The 16756-nt window shown below is 45.6% G+C and overlaps 1 protein-coding gene across 1 annotated transcript in view; it reads left to right on the top strand.

Annotated features, from left to right (window-relative positions):
• Positions 1–2663: 2663 nt before the first annotated feature.
• The window catches only part of syndig1l (synapse differentiation inducing 1-like), a gene marked incomplete at its 3' end in the record, with an annotated part of 48064 nt that continues 33971 nt past the window's right edge, over positions 2664–16756 (top strand). The window contains exon 1 of the mRNA XM_083643337.1: positions 2664–3188. Within this exon, the coding sequence (XP_083499463.1) occupies positions 2667–3188 (522 nt within the window). The 5' untranslated portion in view covers positions 2664–2666. The remainder of the gene's footprint in view (positions 3189–16756) is intronic.

Below are 16756 nucleotides of genomic sequence, written 5' to 3'. Positions count from 1 at the left end.
TCCCTGCATGGAGCTGAATAAGTTATGATGCCAGCCCGGGAATGGGGAGCGGACTTGATATTCCATACTCCTTTGAGGCACAAGTAGGCTACACATATGAGGAGGATGTGTGCGCTTATGTGCAGATGACTGCATGACATGAAATCCAAAGGTTATGCAAAATGCACACTGCAGATTTCTATCGCTATGAATTAAGAGAGGCTCCTGACCAGGGTTAAGGGAATGATAGGATAAGATATTGCGGGTCCTCGATGAGATGATTAGTCTGCAGGTGATTAACCTCTGGAACAACAAGCCATTATCCATATATATATCATTATGCATGATAAATGATGTTGCCTTCCATAGGCAATATAACCTTCTCTCGATGTGTCTCGGAATATAGCGGTAAGCCAGCTATACACAATTGAGTTCACCGCGACCCCAAGAAATAATCTGCTTTTGGCATTTCTATTTTAATCGCAGATTAATCACATAAAGGTTATGGGGGTGGCAACTGAGACACAGAGAGCTCGTGCCATAGGTTGTTTTTGGTCCTCCGATGCGGATTGGAAAACGTGACTGGAGTCATGAACAGGAAAAGCGAGTGACGTTTATTATTATTATTATCATAATTTTGACAGTCAGAATGATGTGCAGTAGGCATGTTTTATTGCAGCTCATGCACCGGGAGTGTCCGGCACTGGCATATTTTAAGACTGACTTATGTGAGGGAGATTTTGCATTTAATTTCAAATTAATGTCATTACTACACTTGAATGTAGGTATTTCCTAGTTGGTGAAATTCACAAATCCAGGAAATCAGATATGTATATCAAGGCCCATTGCCAAATCCAAAGTCCCCAAGTAGTATTTATTTACTGACTGAAAACTGAGGTGAAGAATATTTTCAAGTAGGATGCTCCTATCTACTATCATCTTTCCCATGTGATGTGAATGTAGCATTAAGCATCATCCTAGTTGTAATAAACTTACTTATTAGTCACCAGAGACTGAAGAAGACAAAAGCTCAGTATCTTCTTAGATTGTGTTTACCTTATAGCACAGTGATGTCATCAGTGATGATGTCATCAGTGATGTCATCCTTCCTGGCTGAGGCTATATAAGTTCAGTGATGTCATCAGTGATGATGTCATCAGTGATGTCATCTGTGATGATGTTATCAGTGATGTCATAGGGCGTAAGCGACGCGCAGTGGGCGAGTTGCAGGGCGGGCGAGGCCGCGAGCCCGCACAGCGGGCGAGCTGGTTATAATCAGAAATGTTTCTCAACGTTATTGAGATAAGTTGGTATGTCGTAAATAACGAGAAAAGATCTCATAATGTGAATGTGAAAATATCTTGTTGTAACAAGAAAAGCTTCTGATTATAACAAGATGCTGAGCCTATATGTTCCCCCACATGTGACATCATGCTGCTGTAGAATAGGATTAACAGAGCTAAGGAACATAAATGATGGTTGCACTCATACGCACGTAAGGAAGGATTAAAAGAGAACAGCATTTAAAGAGTGTGTGTCACCCTCAGGGGATACAGTCAGTGCATAGATACTGTAGGAGGGTGTTGGATGGGGGGGGGGGGGGTGATGATAACCCATAGCAGAGAGTCAATCAATCACTTCCTTAAAAGACTGACCTATTGGGATTTCTGTCGTGTCCCAGGAGACGTGTCCAAGTGGAACCTTGTTGCAATATTATTGAAAACATTGGCATGATAGACTACCGTTGTGCCAAGCAATGATCAGCTTCTGTTAGGATTTCAACAGCATGATTGCTAATTAGCGGGCTAACTAGCTAAGCTAGCCTCCTTATCTAAGAACACATGCTTGCCGAAGGGCTTTCCTGCTTCCAAGATAACACCAGTTAGTAGGCCTATAGCTAATCTGTTTACCTAATTATCTTATACATTTATTTATTTTCTACAAGAAAACACTATGATGGAAAATGTTTGTACCGAGTCCACTGTCTCATTAACATTTGGTTATTATCAAACATGCTGAAAGCTGAACATGTCAATGTCAAAGTGATTTCAAAATAAACATAATCCAGAGACGTATTATGAGCAGAAGATTACAGCCTTCTGAACCTACTAGATGTAGTAGTATGTAGTAGCATGTTAACATCCACACATCCATACGTGTGTGTGTGTGTGTGTGTGTGTGTGTGTGTGTGTGTGTGCGTGTGCGTGCGTGCGTGCGTGTGTGCGTGCGTGCGTGTGTGCGTGCGTGCGTGCATGTGTGTGTGTACAGTATATATAAGTGTGTAGTGTGAGGATGCAAGTTGAAGCTAATTGAAACATCTCCAAAGTGAAGCTCTTCTTGACACATGGAATGTTTTGAAAGTTGTTGCTGCTGTAAGGAGTGACAGCTAAACCTTGATCTGATGTCAGCAAGTGTTTGGTACACTGTTACTGTACCTCCTAGTAGATGTCAAATGAATGTGTCTTTTAACATTTCACTCTCTCTCTCCCTCTCTTGCTGTCTCTTTCCCTCTTGTCGTCTCCCTCTGTCTCATTCTCTCTTTGTCTCTCTGTAGGTTTCAGAGTGTTGATTGCCATTAGCCCCTCCCCCTGACATCGACACGCGCCATCGAGGACCATATCCTGTCGTTTTGCACCCCTCACTCCCCCCATCTCCTCTCTAGAGCAGACTTCCTGGACCCTGTTGCTATGGAGAACCTCAGTGAGCTCCAGAACCCCCTACTGGACAAGAACACTAAGCACATGGTCAACGGCTACGGAGGCGACTTCCCTAACAACCAGTACCAGGAGAACATCATCAATTACTTTGTTGGAGGTGGAGGTGGAGGTGGAGGTGGAGGTGAGGGAGGCGGGGGAGGAAAGGTGACTAACGGGAACGTGGTCAGCGGAGGAGGTACCAACGGGAAGACCAAATCTCAGCAGCTCTTGGACGCCACCTCTCTGCACCTGGCGGTGGAGGCCTTCTACCGGCCCAACTTCATCCTGTACAAGGAGGACGGCGACAGCGTCAAGGCGAAGGAATGCAAAAGTGAGTGTTGCGAGACGACCTTCACGGAGAAGAAGGGGAAGGAGGAGGTGTGCAGCCCGGCCGGCGGGACAGAAGCGCCCGCCTCCGAGGACCCCCAGGCCAAGCTGCTGGAGGACGGGGAACACGTCAAGATCCAGACCGTCTCCTACGAGGTGGAGGAGGAAGAGTATGTGGAGTATGAGGTAAGAGAGAGTATGCTCAAATGGGATAAAGTACCAAATAGAGAGCTTGCATCACGGTTTGACCAATAGATAAGAGTGGCAATGCCTACCGGTAGTACACGGTGCGGTACGAGTCTGAGCAAAACAATAAATTTACTTTTTTTTTTTCATGTCCTCTTTTGAACAGAAGTTCATGGTCAAGTTTGCTAGCTTGACCTCCACCCAGGAGGTCATCAGTGCTGTCTGTCTGTCTGTCTTGTCTTGTCTTGTCTGTCTTGTCTGTCTGTCTGTCTGTCTGTCTGTCTGTCTGTCTGTCTGTCTTCTCTTGTCTGTCTGTCTGTCTGTCTGTCTGTCTGTCTGTCTGTCTGTCTGTCTGTCTGCCTGTCTTGTCTGTCTGTCTGTCTGTCTGTCTGTCTGTCTGTCTGTCTGTCTGTCTGTCTGCCTGCCTGTCTTGTCTGTCTGTCTGTCTGTCTGTCTGTCTGTCTGTCTGCCTGCCTGCCTGTCTTGTCTGTCTGTCTGTCTGTCTGTCTGTCTGTTTGCCTGCCTGCCTGCCTGCCTGCCTGCCTGCCTGCCTGTCTGTCTGTCTGCCTGTCTGTCTGTCTGTCTGTCTGTCTGTCTGTCTGTCTGTCTGTCTGTCTGTCTGTCTGTCTGTCTTGTCTTGTCTGTCTGTCTTGTCTTGTCTGTCTGTCTGTCTGTCTGTCTGTATTTTTGATGGTCAGCAGGATTATGTAAAAAGTACTGGCCCCAATTTTCATGAAGCTTCTTGAAAGCGTGTAGCACAGGTCAAGGAAGAACCCATTCAATTTTGGAGCAGACCCGGATCCGACTCGTGCAATAGTCGAGTGCCAAAGTCTTGCCATTGCGAGATTGCCCATGGGGCCTAAGGAGGTGAATTCCCCATTCCTTTTTTCCATTGACGTTTTGTAAAATCCTTATAAAAAGAGTTTTACTTGGACAAACCAACTGATTCAGCTCGATTCAGAATCACAAGAGAGAGACCAGAGAACAATAACAGCGCTCCTTGGCGGAGGTCTGTGTGCTCTCCGAGTGCCCTTCTAGTTCAATTAAAATGATCATGCAGTTTTTTGACAGACGTGAAAAGGTTATGGGCAATTACTGTAGCACTGTACATCTCACATCAATTATTAGAACACAGAAAAAGCAACCACAGAAAAGGTAGATTTTTTACATGTTTCTACTGCACTTACACTTATAGGATGGAAGCTACTGATGTCTTTCGTGCTGATTTTTTACTATCTTAAAGTTGGACCGTTTTCATGCCAACAATTCCAAAAAAATTACGCACTTTTTTTTTCCCCCCAGAAGGTTAGTCTTGGCAGGGTGGAAAAGACTCTACAGCATGGGGCACTAAAACTCTGCACTGAAACCCATCCAAATGTAATACCGCATGACATTCGACACTGCACTTCCTTGGGTCCCCAGCAGCGCACCCACCAAGTTTGAAGTCGATCGGAGAAACGGTTCTCGAGATAAACCTTTTTTGTGTGTTACCAGTAGGTGGCGCTATGACTGTGCACGTGTCTGAATTGCACGGAATTTGACACTGCACTCTGGCGGGTCCCCAGCAGCGCACTACTCAAATTTGAAGTTGATCGGATGAACGGTTCTAGTCTAGAGATGAACCACTTTTTTGTGTTGCCAGTAGGTGACTATGCGTGTGTTCGAAATTCGGCACCACACTCCATCGGGTTCCCGGCAGCCCACTCCTCAAATTTGAAGTCGATCGGAGCAAGGGTGTGCAAACTATGGCCATTTAAAATCTAAAACATTGCCATAGCGCCCACTATGGGCGCTTTTTTCTTTCTTTCTTTCTTTCTTTTGTGCCAGATTCATGCCAGACCCCTGAAAATAGTTTTGGCAAAGTTTGGAGGCATAATACATACATACATATAGCTCCCCAATTATAGTAGTAGGATAGGATGCTGGAATATTGTCTGTGATTGGGACTCGGGAGGAGTGGGAATCAGGGAGGAATCTCCATCATCTTGAATCTATAAGAGTCTCAGCTGTCCAGTCGTAACCAAATTGATGAAATTCCAAGACTCTTTAGGGACCCCAGTATGCAGAAATGGTCAAATTTACACCATTTTTGCAATAGGCGGAAATTACACTTTTCCAGGCCTATACTGCATGCAAAAAACGGTGTGGTTCTTGCCCAAAACTGCATCAGATGAACATAGATTTGGCATGTCTGTGCAGGGGAGGCTTGTGGGTACCCATATAACCCATTTACATTTGGATATATTGAGGTGACAGGTCAATGGACCATTTGGAAAATGGTGATGGCCGTTTTTCCCTCGCCAAAATGTTGTCTGACTTTGAATCATTCGTTATTTAACCCCCTTCCCGACAAGCTAGCATGACAAGCTTGGCCCCATTGGAAACCTAGGTTGTCTAGTTTCAAATGAAACCCCTACCTTTGACCTAGCTCAAAATTTGAGCGTGCCACAAAGACAGTCTCACCGGCGTTCCTGCCGGCATAAAAAAAAAAAAAATGCTTTTTTCTTGGGATCATCAAAATCTTTATTTTAGAGGTCCTATGGATGGCAAAAATCCAGACTAGAAAAAAAAGCGGTGTGTGTGCGTGGACCCCTCAAAAGTGCCCTACTATCTACGAGGCGGATGACACTGACACTGGCTGATATCTGATTTTCAGTAGAAGCCAATATCGGCCTGATATCTCAGTTTGCTGTAACTCTGCCTTGCATACCTATTTGCGTCCTTGTGTGAGATAGAGAGAGAGAGAGAAGGTGAGAGAATATGCCCGAGGCTGTGGTGTGTGTGTGTGTGTGTGTGTGTGTGTGTGTGTGTACTTTTTCTGTCATCACACCAAAGGATTGGGCACAACGCCTGGATCACACTGACATTTTACTAACCGCAAATCCCATTTGATCTCCTGACCTTGGCCTCAATTCCCGAACTCTGGTCAAATTCATCGTGCGCTGATAATAATAAACCACCCGTGTCTGCATCACCTAGGGATATTAGATGCTGCTACGGTGGCCACCGTGTTAGCTACGGTATTCTCGCCCCTCGCTAGCACAGCCGACAGCAGAAAGCACTCCCCGGGACCTATGGGGAATTGAGTGGGCAGCGGTGTAAAGGCGAGCCGTAGCTCCACCAATATCCTGGAATACTAATGGACTGTTCTGCCACACACCCGAGAGTCCACCAGAATTAACCTGAATTCCACTGATAAATATGTAACCGCTGCGATGCAACTGTGACATGGGCACATATATAGTGAAGGACCTCACTCTGCAGAAAGGTGATGAATAAAGAAACAGTCTCGGTCGCGGAAACACGGTTCCCCACTAACTAGATTAGCTCAGCTTCACTGCAGGACTACGCCGGGTGCTTTCTCACTGGTGGGCGCTCCCGAGCACACACACGTGTCCCCAAATTGACCCCAGTTTCGGAATGTTTGATGAGTGTGAACGTTGCGTGACAGGATCCACTTGAAAAGGTTGGTCTGGGGCAGCGTTTTGGCGTGCCCGGGGCACGGAACACTTGCGAGTGTGACAGCCAACCGGTCCGAACCACATAGACAACACTAGGGCTGTGAATCTTCACTGGCCTCACGATTCGATTCGATTACGATTCGATTCGATTACGATTATCGATGCATCTCGATGCATCTTAAATCGATGCATCACCTTTTTCCGCGATACATGATTTATTTTTTCTCACTTTCTTCTTTCTCACTGTGTGGCTACTTTTAAAATAAAAGTGCATTTGGAATTATGATCCATAATTAAAATAAACAACTGCATGTACTTCCATTATATTTTATTTGATTATAAAAAAATAATAATAATAATAATAAAAATAATAATAATCGATTTTTGACATTTGTGAATCGATGCAGAATCGTGCACGTCCGCATCGCGATGCATCTTATAATCGATTATTTTTGACACCCCTAGACAACACACGGGCGAGGATACACTGCAGACATAGTTGATGACGCAAGTTCCGTTTCTGAGCGTGGAAGAAATGTTGTAATGTGAAAGGTGACCAGCGGGGGAGAGTGGAGGGGGGGGGGTCAATCGTTCCCGGGTGCGTAACGGAACGGAACGGTGCGGAATGGAACGGAACGGAACAGAACGGAACGGAAGCAATCGTTCCCAGTGAGAAAGCACCCTAAAGGAGGAGATGAGAAAAATAGCTGCTATGGCTTCCATGGTCAGCTGGCCCACTAATGTGGCTGCAGAGAGGGTGCTTCTCACGTGAAGCTGAGGAACGTGACACTAATGTGGCTGCAGAGAGGGTGCTTCTCACGTGAAGCTGAGGAACGTGACACTAATGTGGCTGCAGAGAGGGTGCTTCTCACGTGAAGCTGAGGAACGTGACACTAATGTGGCTGAAGAGAGGGTGCTTCTCACGTGATGCTGAGGAACGTGACACTAATGTGGCTGCAGAGAGGGTGCTTCTCACGTGAAGCTGAGGAACGTGACACTAATGTGGCTGAAGAGAGGGTGCTTCTCACGTGAAGCTGAGGAACGTGACACTAATGTGGCTGCAGAGAGGGTGCTTCTCACGTGAAGCTGAGGAACGTGACACTAATGTGGCTGCAGAGAGGGTGCTTCTCACGTGATGCTGAGGAACGTGACACTAATGTGGCTGAAGAGAGGGTGCTTCTCACGTGAAGCTGAGGAACGTGACACTAATGTGGCTGCAGAGAGGGTGCTTCTCACGTGAAGCTGAGGAACGTGACACTAATGTGGCTGAAGAGAGGGTGCTTCTCACGTGATGCTGAGGAACGTGACACTAATGTGGCTGCAGAGAGGGTGCTTCTCACGTGAAGCTGAGGAACGTGACACTAATGTGGCTGAAGAGAGGGTGCTTCTCACGGGAAGCTGAGGAACGTGACACTAATGTGGCTGAAAAGAGGGTGCTTCTCACGTGAAGCTGAGGAACGTGACACTAATGTGGCTGCAGAGAGGGTGCTTCTCACGTGAAGCTGAGGAACGTGACACTAATGTGGCTGCAGAGAGGGTGCTTCTCACGTGAAGCTGAGGAATGTGACACTTGCTGAAGTGGCCTTTCTGGTGGGATCCACTCTACATATGTTATGAACAACATACTGGAAGCGCATCTTAGGCCTTCAAAAGATGAGATGAACACACACATTAGCATATCGCTCGTGGACTTTACCGCGCACGCTCCCCCTTCACAAATGAAGGAGTGCATAAAAGAGCCTCATCAGGCCCCACAGGAAGCTTGGAGAGGGAGAGAGGAATACACAGCGGGACTCATTACTGAGCCTCTGGCCAGTCGACCAGTGACACAACAAGTGAGGGGTTCCTCCACCAGCAGCGCCGTCCGCAGTCTGACACCACCTCGACACCTCCGACATGGAGCTCCATCCTCTGGAAAGCACAGGCCCTCCTTCGCTGCTTCGGCTGGTCAGAATCTTAACGATGCAAAACGCACTTAAAGTAGTTCCATAGCTGTTTGAAAAGGGGAAGAACTTTCTAGCAAAGTCATTTGCTCGTTTTTTGTTCGTCGGTGTCATCAGACTGTATCAGTAGAGATTGTGTTGTTGTTATCTTAGCCACCCGTGTGTGTGTGTGTGTGTGTGTGTGTTTTCCAGATGTTGAACACACACCACCGCCGTTCCTAATGTCGCTCTAATGGTCCGTGTGCAGCGCTTTTCGGATACGCGAGGGCAGAACACGATGTTTTTATCCCCTGAAAACCTGAGAAACTTCCATTTAAAGACAAAAAGCAGATTGAAACTTCAGGTCGTGGAGACCTTCCACGACCTGAAGTAAAAAAGAAAATTGAATCCAATCTGTTTTTCTGTGTTTTTGGGGAGGTACAAAGCAGAAGAAACTTCAGGTCGTGGAGACCTCCTCCTCTGAGGAGGTTAGGATTGAGAAGGGACGGAACCTTGATACCTTATATCCAGGCACTTCTCTGCTATAATCAAAGTGCTCAGTCTTTGCACAGGGGCCGTCTGTGTCGACTCGTCTGTCTGCATCGCTGCGTCGAAGAATGTGAGCAAGCTCTTCCTTTCCCCCCACAGCACAGCTGAGGGCATCAAGAGCCTAACTCAGGTCACAAAGTCAATGAGGCAGGCAGGTAATGCTTGGTGTGGTGATGCACTTCCTCCGATGGCCTCTAGTCGGTGAAACACGCGCTGTGGGTCTGTGCAGGATGCGTGTGTATACTTTCCCCAGCCAAGTTGAGATGAAACCACGCCCCCGAACTCAGTTGATTGGTCGCCGCAACAACTGCTTCTTCCTGAAAGCGTGCGGCAAGTAAAGAAACGTGGTTAAGATTAGGGTTCATTCATAAAGTGCGTGCCTTCCAATCTGACGACTGGGGTTCGATTCCCGGTCAAACGAACCACACCGATTTTTAACAAGCGTTTTTCTTATTTTAAAACAGGTTAGGCAAGTACAGCAATTTGGTTAGGGTTAGGGTTTTGGAAGTCAGTTGGAGTGTTCATCTTCCATACGCGACCATGCACGCGTATGGAGAAGGAGAAGAACGCCAGGATTGGGGGGGGAGTTTTTGTTTCCCCCCGTTTTGGGGGTGGTTTCTGAATGATGACGCGCTCCGCAGTGTCTCTATGGTTGGGAAAAGTACACACGCGTACAGGATCTGTGCTTGTCGATGATAAATATGACTTTTGTACAGCAATGATAGTTATTTTCTAACCTTTGATTATGTTTATGTCAGGGAGGCGGCTTGGTGCAGGGCACAATCATAAAGCACAGCCAGCATTATTACAATAATACCCGAGAGGGAGCATCACCTTTAGTATTATTACAGGCTTGACGCTGATGCATCAGTGAAGTGGCCATAATCACAGCAAAGAACAACCACAAGGGTATTACAGCCATTATACAGGACATTGCATTAGACATGCATGGTCCTGTCTTCACAGTAGTGTCATACATTGGTTCCCAAACTGTGGTCCACGGACCAGAGGTGGTCCGCGAGAGTTTTTTTTTTTTTTTTTTTTTTTTTTTTACGTTTTTACATACACATTAACCCTGAGGAGTAGCCAGATTTTACTGATTTTCTGAACTATTGCTATATTTGGGAAATATCACAATTTTGAACATTTACTTTCAGAGGCTGCAGCAGGCTCAGTTTTAGAGCCAGAGTGAAGTTTCTGGTATCATATGAAACTAGAAGACTTACGGAATCGATTTGTACCAACCATGTCATGCTATCTTGTCAGGAAGGTAGCTAAATAACACTCAAATTATAGGCAACATTTTGGCGAGGGGAAAAAAAAAACATTTTCAAAGGGGTCCTCTTTTTCACAGACTATTGTTTGCAGGTGTGTGTGTGTGTGTGTGTGTGTGTGTGTGTGTATGTCCGTGTGTGTCCGTGTGGTGTGTATGTCCGTGTGTGTCCGTTTTGAACCAGCTTATTGTCATTCAGCCTTTCTGCTGCTATTGCATGGTTCAATTATTTTATGGGGGGGGGGGGGGGGGGGGGGTTGGTATACGAGGTGGAAGTGGTCCCTGGGAAGTTTGGTTTGGTCCGTAGTGGTACTTGGACGGAAAAGTTTGCGAACCCCTGGTGGTGTAATAAATCAAACAAAACCAAGATGAAACAAAAAAGATTGCTCAATGCAAAGCAATAAAGTACTTGATTTATGGAAATCATAAGCACATCTTTTAATCACATTGCTTAACTGAAACTCTAAAACAACACGATCTCAGCGAGCGGGGGGGGGGTGCCTGTGATGTAGAATGGTGCAAGCATTACACATTATTGCATATGATCCCGAAAAGTTTTCATCCGCATAATGTGTACACGAGAGCAAAAAAAAAATAGGAGAAAGATGATTATCTGGCTTCTTGTAAAGCTCAGCAAACATTTCTTAAACCACAGTGTGTTTGCCTTCCAGTCGCACGCAGCGTGTGGGTGGAATACTCATCAAATCACGCGCCACGCGCTCCCCCTACTTTATAAGGATGATTACTGTGATTGCAGAGATCACGGTTATTATCAGCCGCGCACGGCAAACAAGCCTCTCTGTGGCGTGTTGGGCGCGCCAGACGGAGGGAGGACTGGCAGCGCAGAATGTTGTGGGGAAATGTCAGCGCTCACCAGGTGTCGCGTGCAATATTGGAAAGGGTGTAAAAATGGCGTTCTTTTTTTCCATCTAAATCCTCAGCCATGTAGAAGAGATTATTAGCTGGAGGTGGCAAAGCCTCTGCTCCTATTGTACTTGGAGGTTTTCTCAGCCAAATGACGAACGTCATCACAAAAATAGAAAAAACAATATACTTACAGAGCTAAATGCAGTGGAATAGCGTTATTTACACAGGGGGAGTCTCACTGAGAGCAATGCTCTCTTTTTCAGGAGCGCCCTGTTCACATTCACACCTGGAAGCTGCCCAGTTACAACCACAGTCTGATCTGCTGGCCACTGAGCAGCTCCACTGGAGCGGTCGGGGTTAAGGGCCTTGCTCAAGGGCACCTCGGTGGTGGTAATAAGGGAGGGGCAAGTGCTACGTTTTCACTTTTCCCCACCCAGATTTATCCTGTCGGTCCCGGGGATTGAACCGACGACCTTCCGGTCATAAGCTTTGCCCGCATCTCTAACCTTTAGGCCACCACTGCCCCAAATAGAAAGTTGTATATCGAGCTTAAAATGCAGTGAAACGAAAGAGCAACAACCCCCCCCCCCCCCCCCCCCCCCCCCCCCCCCCCCCCAAATATCAAAGTACACAAGTAAAATATGGATAGTTTTCTACTGGGGATAGTTAAACTACTGTAGGAGAGGAAGTTAACCCCCATCTTGTAGTATCTTCACTTGTCAAACATGAAGTGCGCTATGAGAAACTCAATGACTGAACCGTGCCCCTGGCGGTTGACTTGTGTTATTGCAGAAGATTGGTGGGAACTCAGTATGATTTATTTAACCTCACACTCTCAACAGTTTTAGAGCGCAGAGAGCAAACTTTTAATTCAAGGCACCGAGACACCCAATTACCAGTTCTCCTTGAGATTCACCAGAATGCTTTGCTCAACATTTATCCTCTTTTTTTCCAAATGCTTATGCCATGGCCTCAGCGTTTCCAACTGGAAGTATTACTTCTCACAAAGTCACTAGAAGTCAACGGATGATCTCATATACACTAATTTGCACGTCAATATATAACCTGCAGTCCCTGCTAGGGTGGGGGGCTATACTGTGTATGGCAGAGGTTTTCAAAGTGGGAGGCGGCCTCCTCAGGAAAGGGGCTCCAAACATTTCAGGGGAGGCAGTGAATGGAAGTGATTTTTTTTAAATAATAATAATTACATTAGTTATCAAAAGGAGATCACATAGAATAGCCTGTGTGTGGTTTGGTTAAACAGATACAGAGATACAGCAGTTTTGGGAATTCTACAGTTTTTCCCATGCACTTTCCAGAGTCAGAAACAAATAAATGCCTTCAGACCATCAATAACAACAATAATACAAACAACAATAATAAACAACAATAATAGGCTGTCTTGTCTCAATTGTTGAGTGTTTATGGGATCAAATAACGTAATCACGATCCATAGGCATCCATGAATTTAGTGAAACTACGGCAGTGTTAAGCAAGCTGGGGGCTTTGGCTGAGAGGAGGCTCACAGTCTCAGACTTTGAAACCCCCTGGTGAATGAGATTCACTGTGATCATCAGCCACAGTCATCAGTCATCAGTTTGTCCCTGAATACATTATGGGGCCCTATTCTCCCACAGGCCATCGGCGCTATTACGGGCCTTAACCGCAAAAAAACGTGCCTTGCGCCTGTTTCGGGAAAATAGCAATAGGCTTTAGGCTGCCAAATGCGCTTTAGGCCGAATGGGCGTGGCGGAGTCCCTGAATGCGCCGAAGTGGGCGTGTCGGCGCTAAATACCGGCGTACTACTATCTTCCAGCCATCTTCCGACCTGGCCTACTTTTAGCGCTTTGCGCTTTTGAAAAGCAGGCCTAAAGCAGGATTCTGTGCACCGGGGACAGGAAAGTGAATGGAGAATACAATATATAGAAAAAAATACTTTAGAATACAATAGAATATAAGATTGCAACCCTTCTCAGGCTTTGGGTGAAGCTGTAATGCAGTTTCATAAATTTAGTTTAGGCTATCATAATAATCCCCATTTATGTGTAATATAGCTCTACGTTTTATTACCCCCCCCCCCCCCCCCCGAAATTAGCTAGGCTACTAATATTACTAATATTCCTAATTAATATGTATTATTATTTCATTCAGATAATTGACATTATAGGCATGTATATCGTTTAATGTGAGAGAAAGGGAGAGAGAAAGAAAGAGAGAAAGTGTGAAACTGGATAAACTGTTGTGTAGCGCTTCTTCAAACCCCACTCTTCATTACAGCTATTCATTACAGAATTGTCTGTTGTATTTATTTTTTCTGTGTGCAAAGCATAGAAAGTTATAATTATTTCCAAATGTTTCCCCCGTCTGTGGCAGCGGAGCTGTCCGAGGTGCTGAACAAGCGCAGCGCATAGACGGCCACCTGGGGCGGCTCACTCAGGCGGTCCAGGACTGGGCGCGGGGCGTCGGCGGGGTAATTCTCCTCCCCAAACAGTGCGCGATGGTACATTTGAACCTGAATGGATAGATGAATAAACAACTTAAGTAAAGAGTTGTTTTGTAGCTATTCAAAATGAATGGTGGACAGATATATCACCTGATTCGCCAGCACCATCTTCTCCTCAGCTGTGAATTTAGTGGATCGGTTTTGGTCTGCCATATTGATCACACTGCGCCAGCTGCTGCCAATCTGGCTTTTAAAGCCCCTCTGATTGATTACTGAAGATTTTATTGAGAATGAACATATTTGTCAGAGCCTGTGGGCAGGGGGTGGGGGGGACGCATATATAGGCCAAATAAAATACTATTACTCAATAATAAAATCCTGTAAATTAAATAGAATTAAGTTATCAGATCCAGTAAAAGTGATAGGTGTCATTCAGAGGATGTTGCATCGTGCAGTGGGGGAGGAGAGATAAAACGATATCATTCTGGCCAAACTTTCATCTAATCTCATGACATCCAGCCATAGGCAATATTTTTTTCTATCAGATGCATTTAGAAATTATTTTCACTTTGGTCTTGCTATAGTGTAGCGTATTTACATGCTTGCAGTATTTTAACTGCAGTTAGAGTGGTTTGAGAAGCATAATAATATGGAATAATAGCCTATATATGGAGATAGACAGACCGGATGAAGGGAGGGGGGGGCGGCGGAGCCCTTGGCTTTGTCTGGTTTTACCGGATTTGTCCAGGAATTGGAGCTTAAAAGGCAAGCGTGTGTCTCTTCCCTGCAATTCTCCAATGAGCGGACAATGCATAATTTTACGCTTAAAAGGCGTGGTTATAATGGTTGAGGCTGAGTTTAGCGCCGATACCAAGATATCAAGTGCGCCTTTCCACGCCCACTGCTTTGCGCTGCGGCTGGCGCTCGGCCTAGAAACTGCGCCGCTGCAACGATAGAGCCCTATGACTCCACATTCATATTGTTGTCAAAGGTTGGAATAAGTTGCCAGATGTGTCGCTATAGTCGCTTTTGGGAAATAAATGAGCCAAGAGCGTCTGTAAAGTTGCTTAGTCTAGCGACAAAGTTGCCAAGTTGGTTCATTAGATTAGACTGTGTTCACCTCATGTGCATTTGCTGTAGTACGGTGTAAACCAGGGCTGTTAAACATATAGAAGCAGAACCGGCCCGCCAAAGGGTCCAATCCGGCCCACGGGATGATTTTGCAAAGTGTGAAACTTGCACTGAGAAATCTTTCAATCCAATTTCTCAAGCTCATGATTTTGCAAAGTGTGAAAATTGCACTGAGAAATCTTTCAATCCAATTTCTCAAGCTCAAGATCTGACACCTCAAATTGGTGCCCTTGTGAAGGCTAAGAGCTATCAGGTTCCAGGAGCAAGTTGCCATGGCATCAGTAGCCTATTCATGTTTTCTTTTATTCATCACTAAATTGTCAACTATTTTCGGTACCCTTGACTATTTGAATATAGAGAAGAATTGCGCAGTTGCTGTCAGTTGTAAGGCACAGTTACAGACAGTAGGTTTGATATGATAGGCCTATGGTAGCTGAGATAACATTATGTGTAACATTATGTTCTTAAAATGTTGCTGTAGGCCTAATTCTGTACACTAAAAGAAACAGGAACATTTGGAGGTGTTGTTATTTATAGGTTGTTATGCATTAATTGTCTTTGTCTGGCCCACTTGAGACCCAATTGGGTCCCATGTGGCAGCGTGAATGAGTTTGACACCTCTGGAAGAGGGAATTGCCTGCAAATAGACTGCGATCGACTGTTTGAGCATTTTAGCCCAACGTCCACGCATACCTTTCACACAGGTGATGGAACGCTTGCTGTGGCGACGGATGGTTGCCACGGTTACCATGGATTTTGCACATGCAGGCAGTTCCCTGGGTTTCCTTTTACGCAGAACAGATTCTGGGTCAGGTCCAGTGGGCCGGCTCAGGCTTTGACAGAGGAAGCCCCGGAAGTCGCCCCCATGTTCAAATGCCCCACTTTGGAACAGGATGAAGCATGTGTACAGCCTGTTTCAAAACACCGTTTTGGCCTATATACAGCTAATATGTATAATTAGCTATATGTCGCTAATTTCACCTTTCATAACAACTGTATACGGGGGGGGGGGGGGGGGGGGTTGCATTTTGATTATATAACTCGCCTGTTTAGAGTAAAATAGATGAGAGAAAAGAGTTTTGGGGGTGATTGACAGGTCGCCTGTCCAGTGATCGTGCAGCTTGCCGATCACGGACCAATAGCAGGCGGAGGTGCGGCTCTGCGAAACCGCCCGTCTCGCATGAGCTGCGCAAGGACCCCAAGATGGCGACAGGCCAAAAGGGAGTCCAAAAGCCACGTCCATATATCTTACTGTCTGGTCAGGTCTGGCTGTTCCTCTGTCTCTCTCCTCGGTGGTGAGGTGGGTCAGAAGAACCACGTTATTTTAGCCTCCCTTTCCCCCCGGCTTTCCCCCCGCGGGAAGTAGCCCTATATTTCCCCCCCCCCCCCCCCCCCCCCCAAAAAAAAAAAAAAAAATTGTTTTTGCTTTTACAAATGTAATTAAAAATATTTTGCAGTACACTATGTTCCTTTCTTGTTAAGAATGTTTCGGGAAATGAAAATGTAGCCTATTTAAATAGAATTATCAACAATAACAATCAAGGAAGTTACATGCTTGTAGGCTAGAGAAGAAGAAGAAGCGCGCATGCACGCACATGTTGTGTTGAACCAACCAACAACCAATACGAATTGTTTAATCTGGCAATAAAGAAATGTGAACTTGACATGCTATTTTAATAGCCTACTCAAAAATGCACCTCCCACTATACAGCAAAGAGAGGAGTCAATGTTTCTTGATATATGCCATTCAGATCAGAATAATTAGTCTAGTCATTAAGTTTGCTGATAATATTTCTATCATGTTAAGTCTGTGTCGTGTTAACTGGTGTATTCAGAGCAAATAGGGAGATATAGAGCATTATCATCATGCTATATATCTCCCTCTTTGCTCTGAATGAGTGATAAAAGGAGAAAATACTGAA

The sequence above is a fragment of the Poromitra crassiceps genome (genome assembly GCF_964638095.1).
Source record: "Poromitra crassiceps genome assembly, chromosome: 9".
Lineage (NCBI taxonomy): Eukaryota > Metazoa > Chordata > Actinopteri > Beryciformes > Melamphaidae > Poromitra > Poromitra crassiceps.
This window is presented reverse-complemented; position numbering and strand designations above follow the sequence as displayed.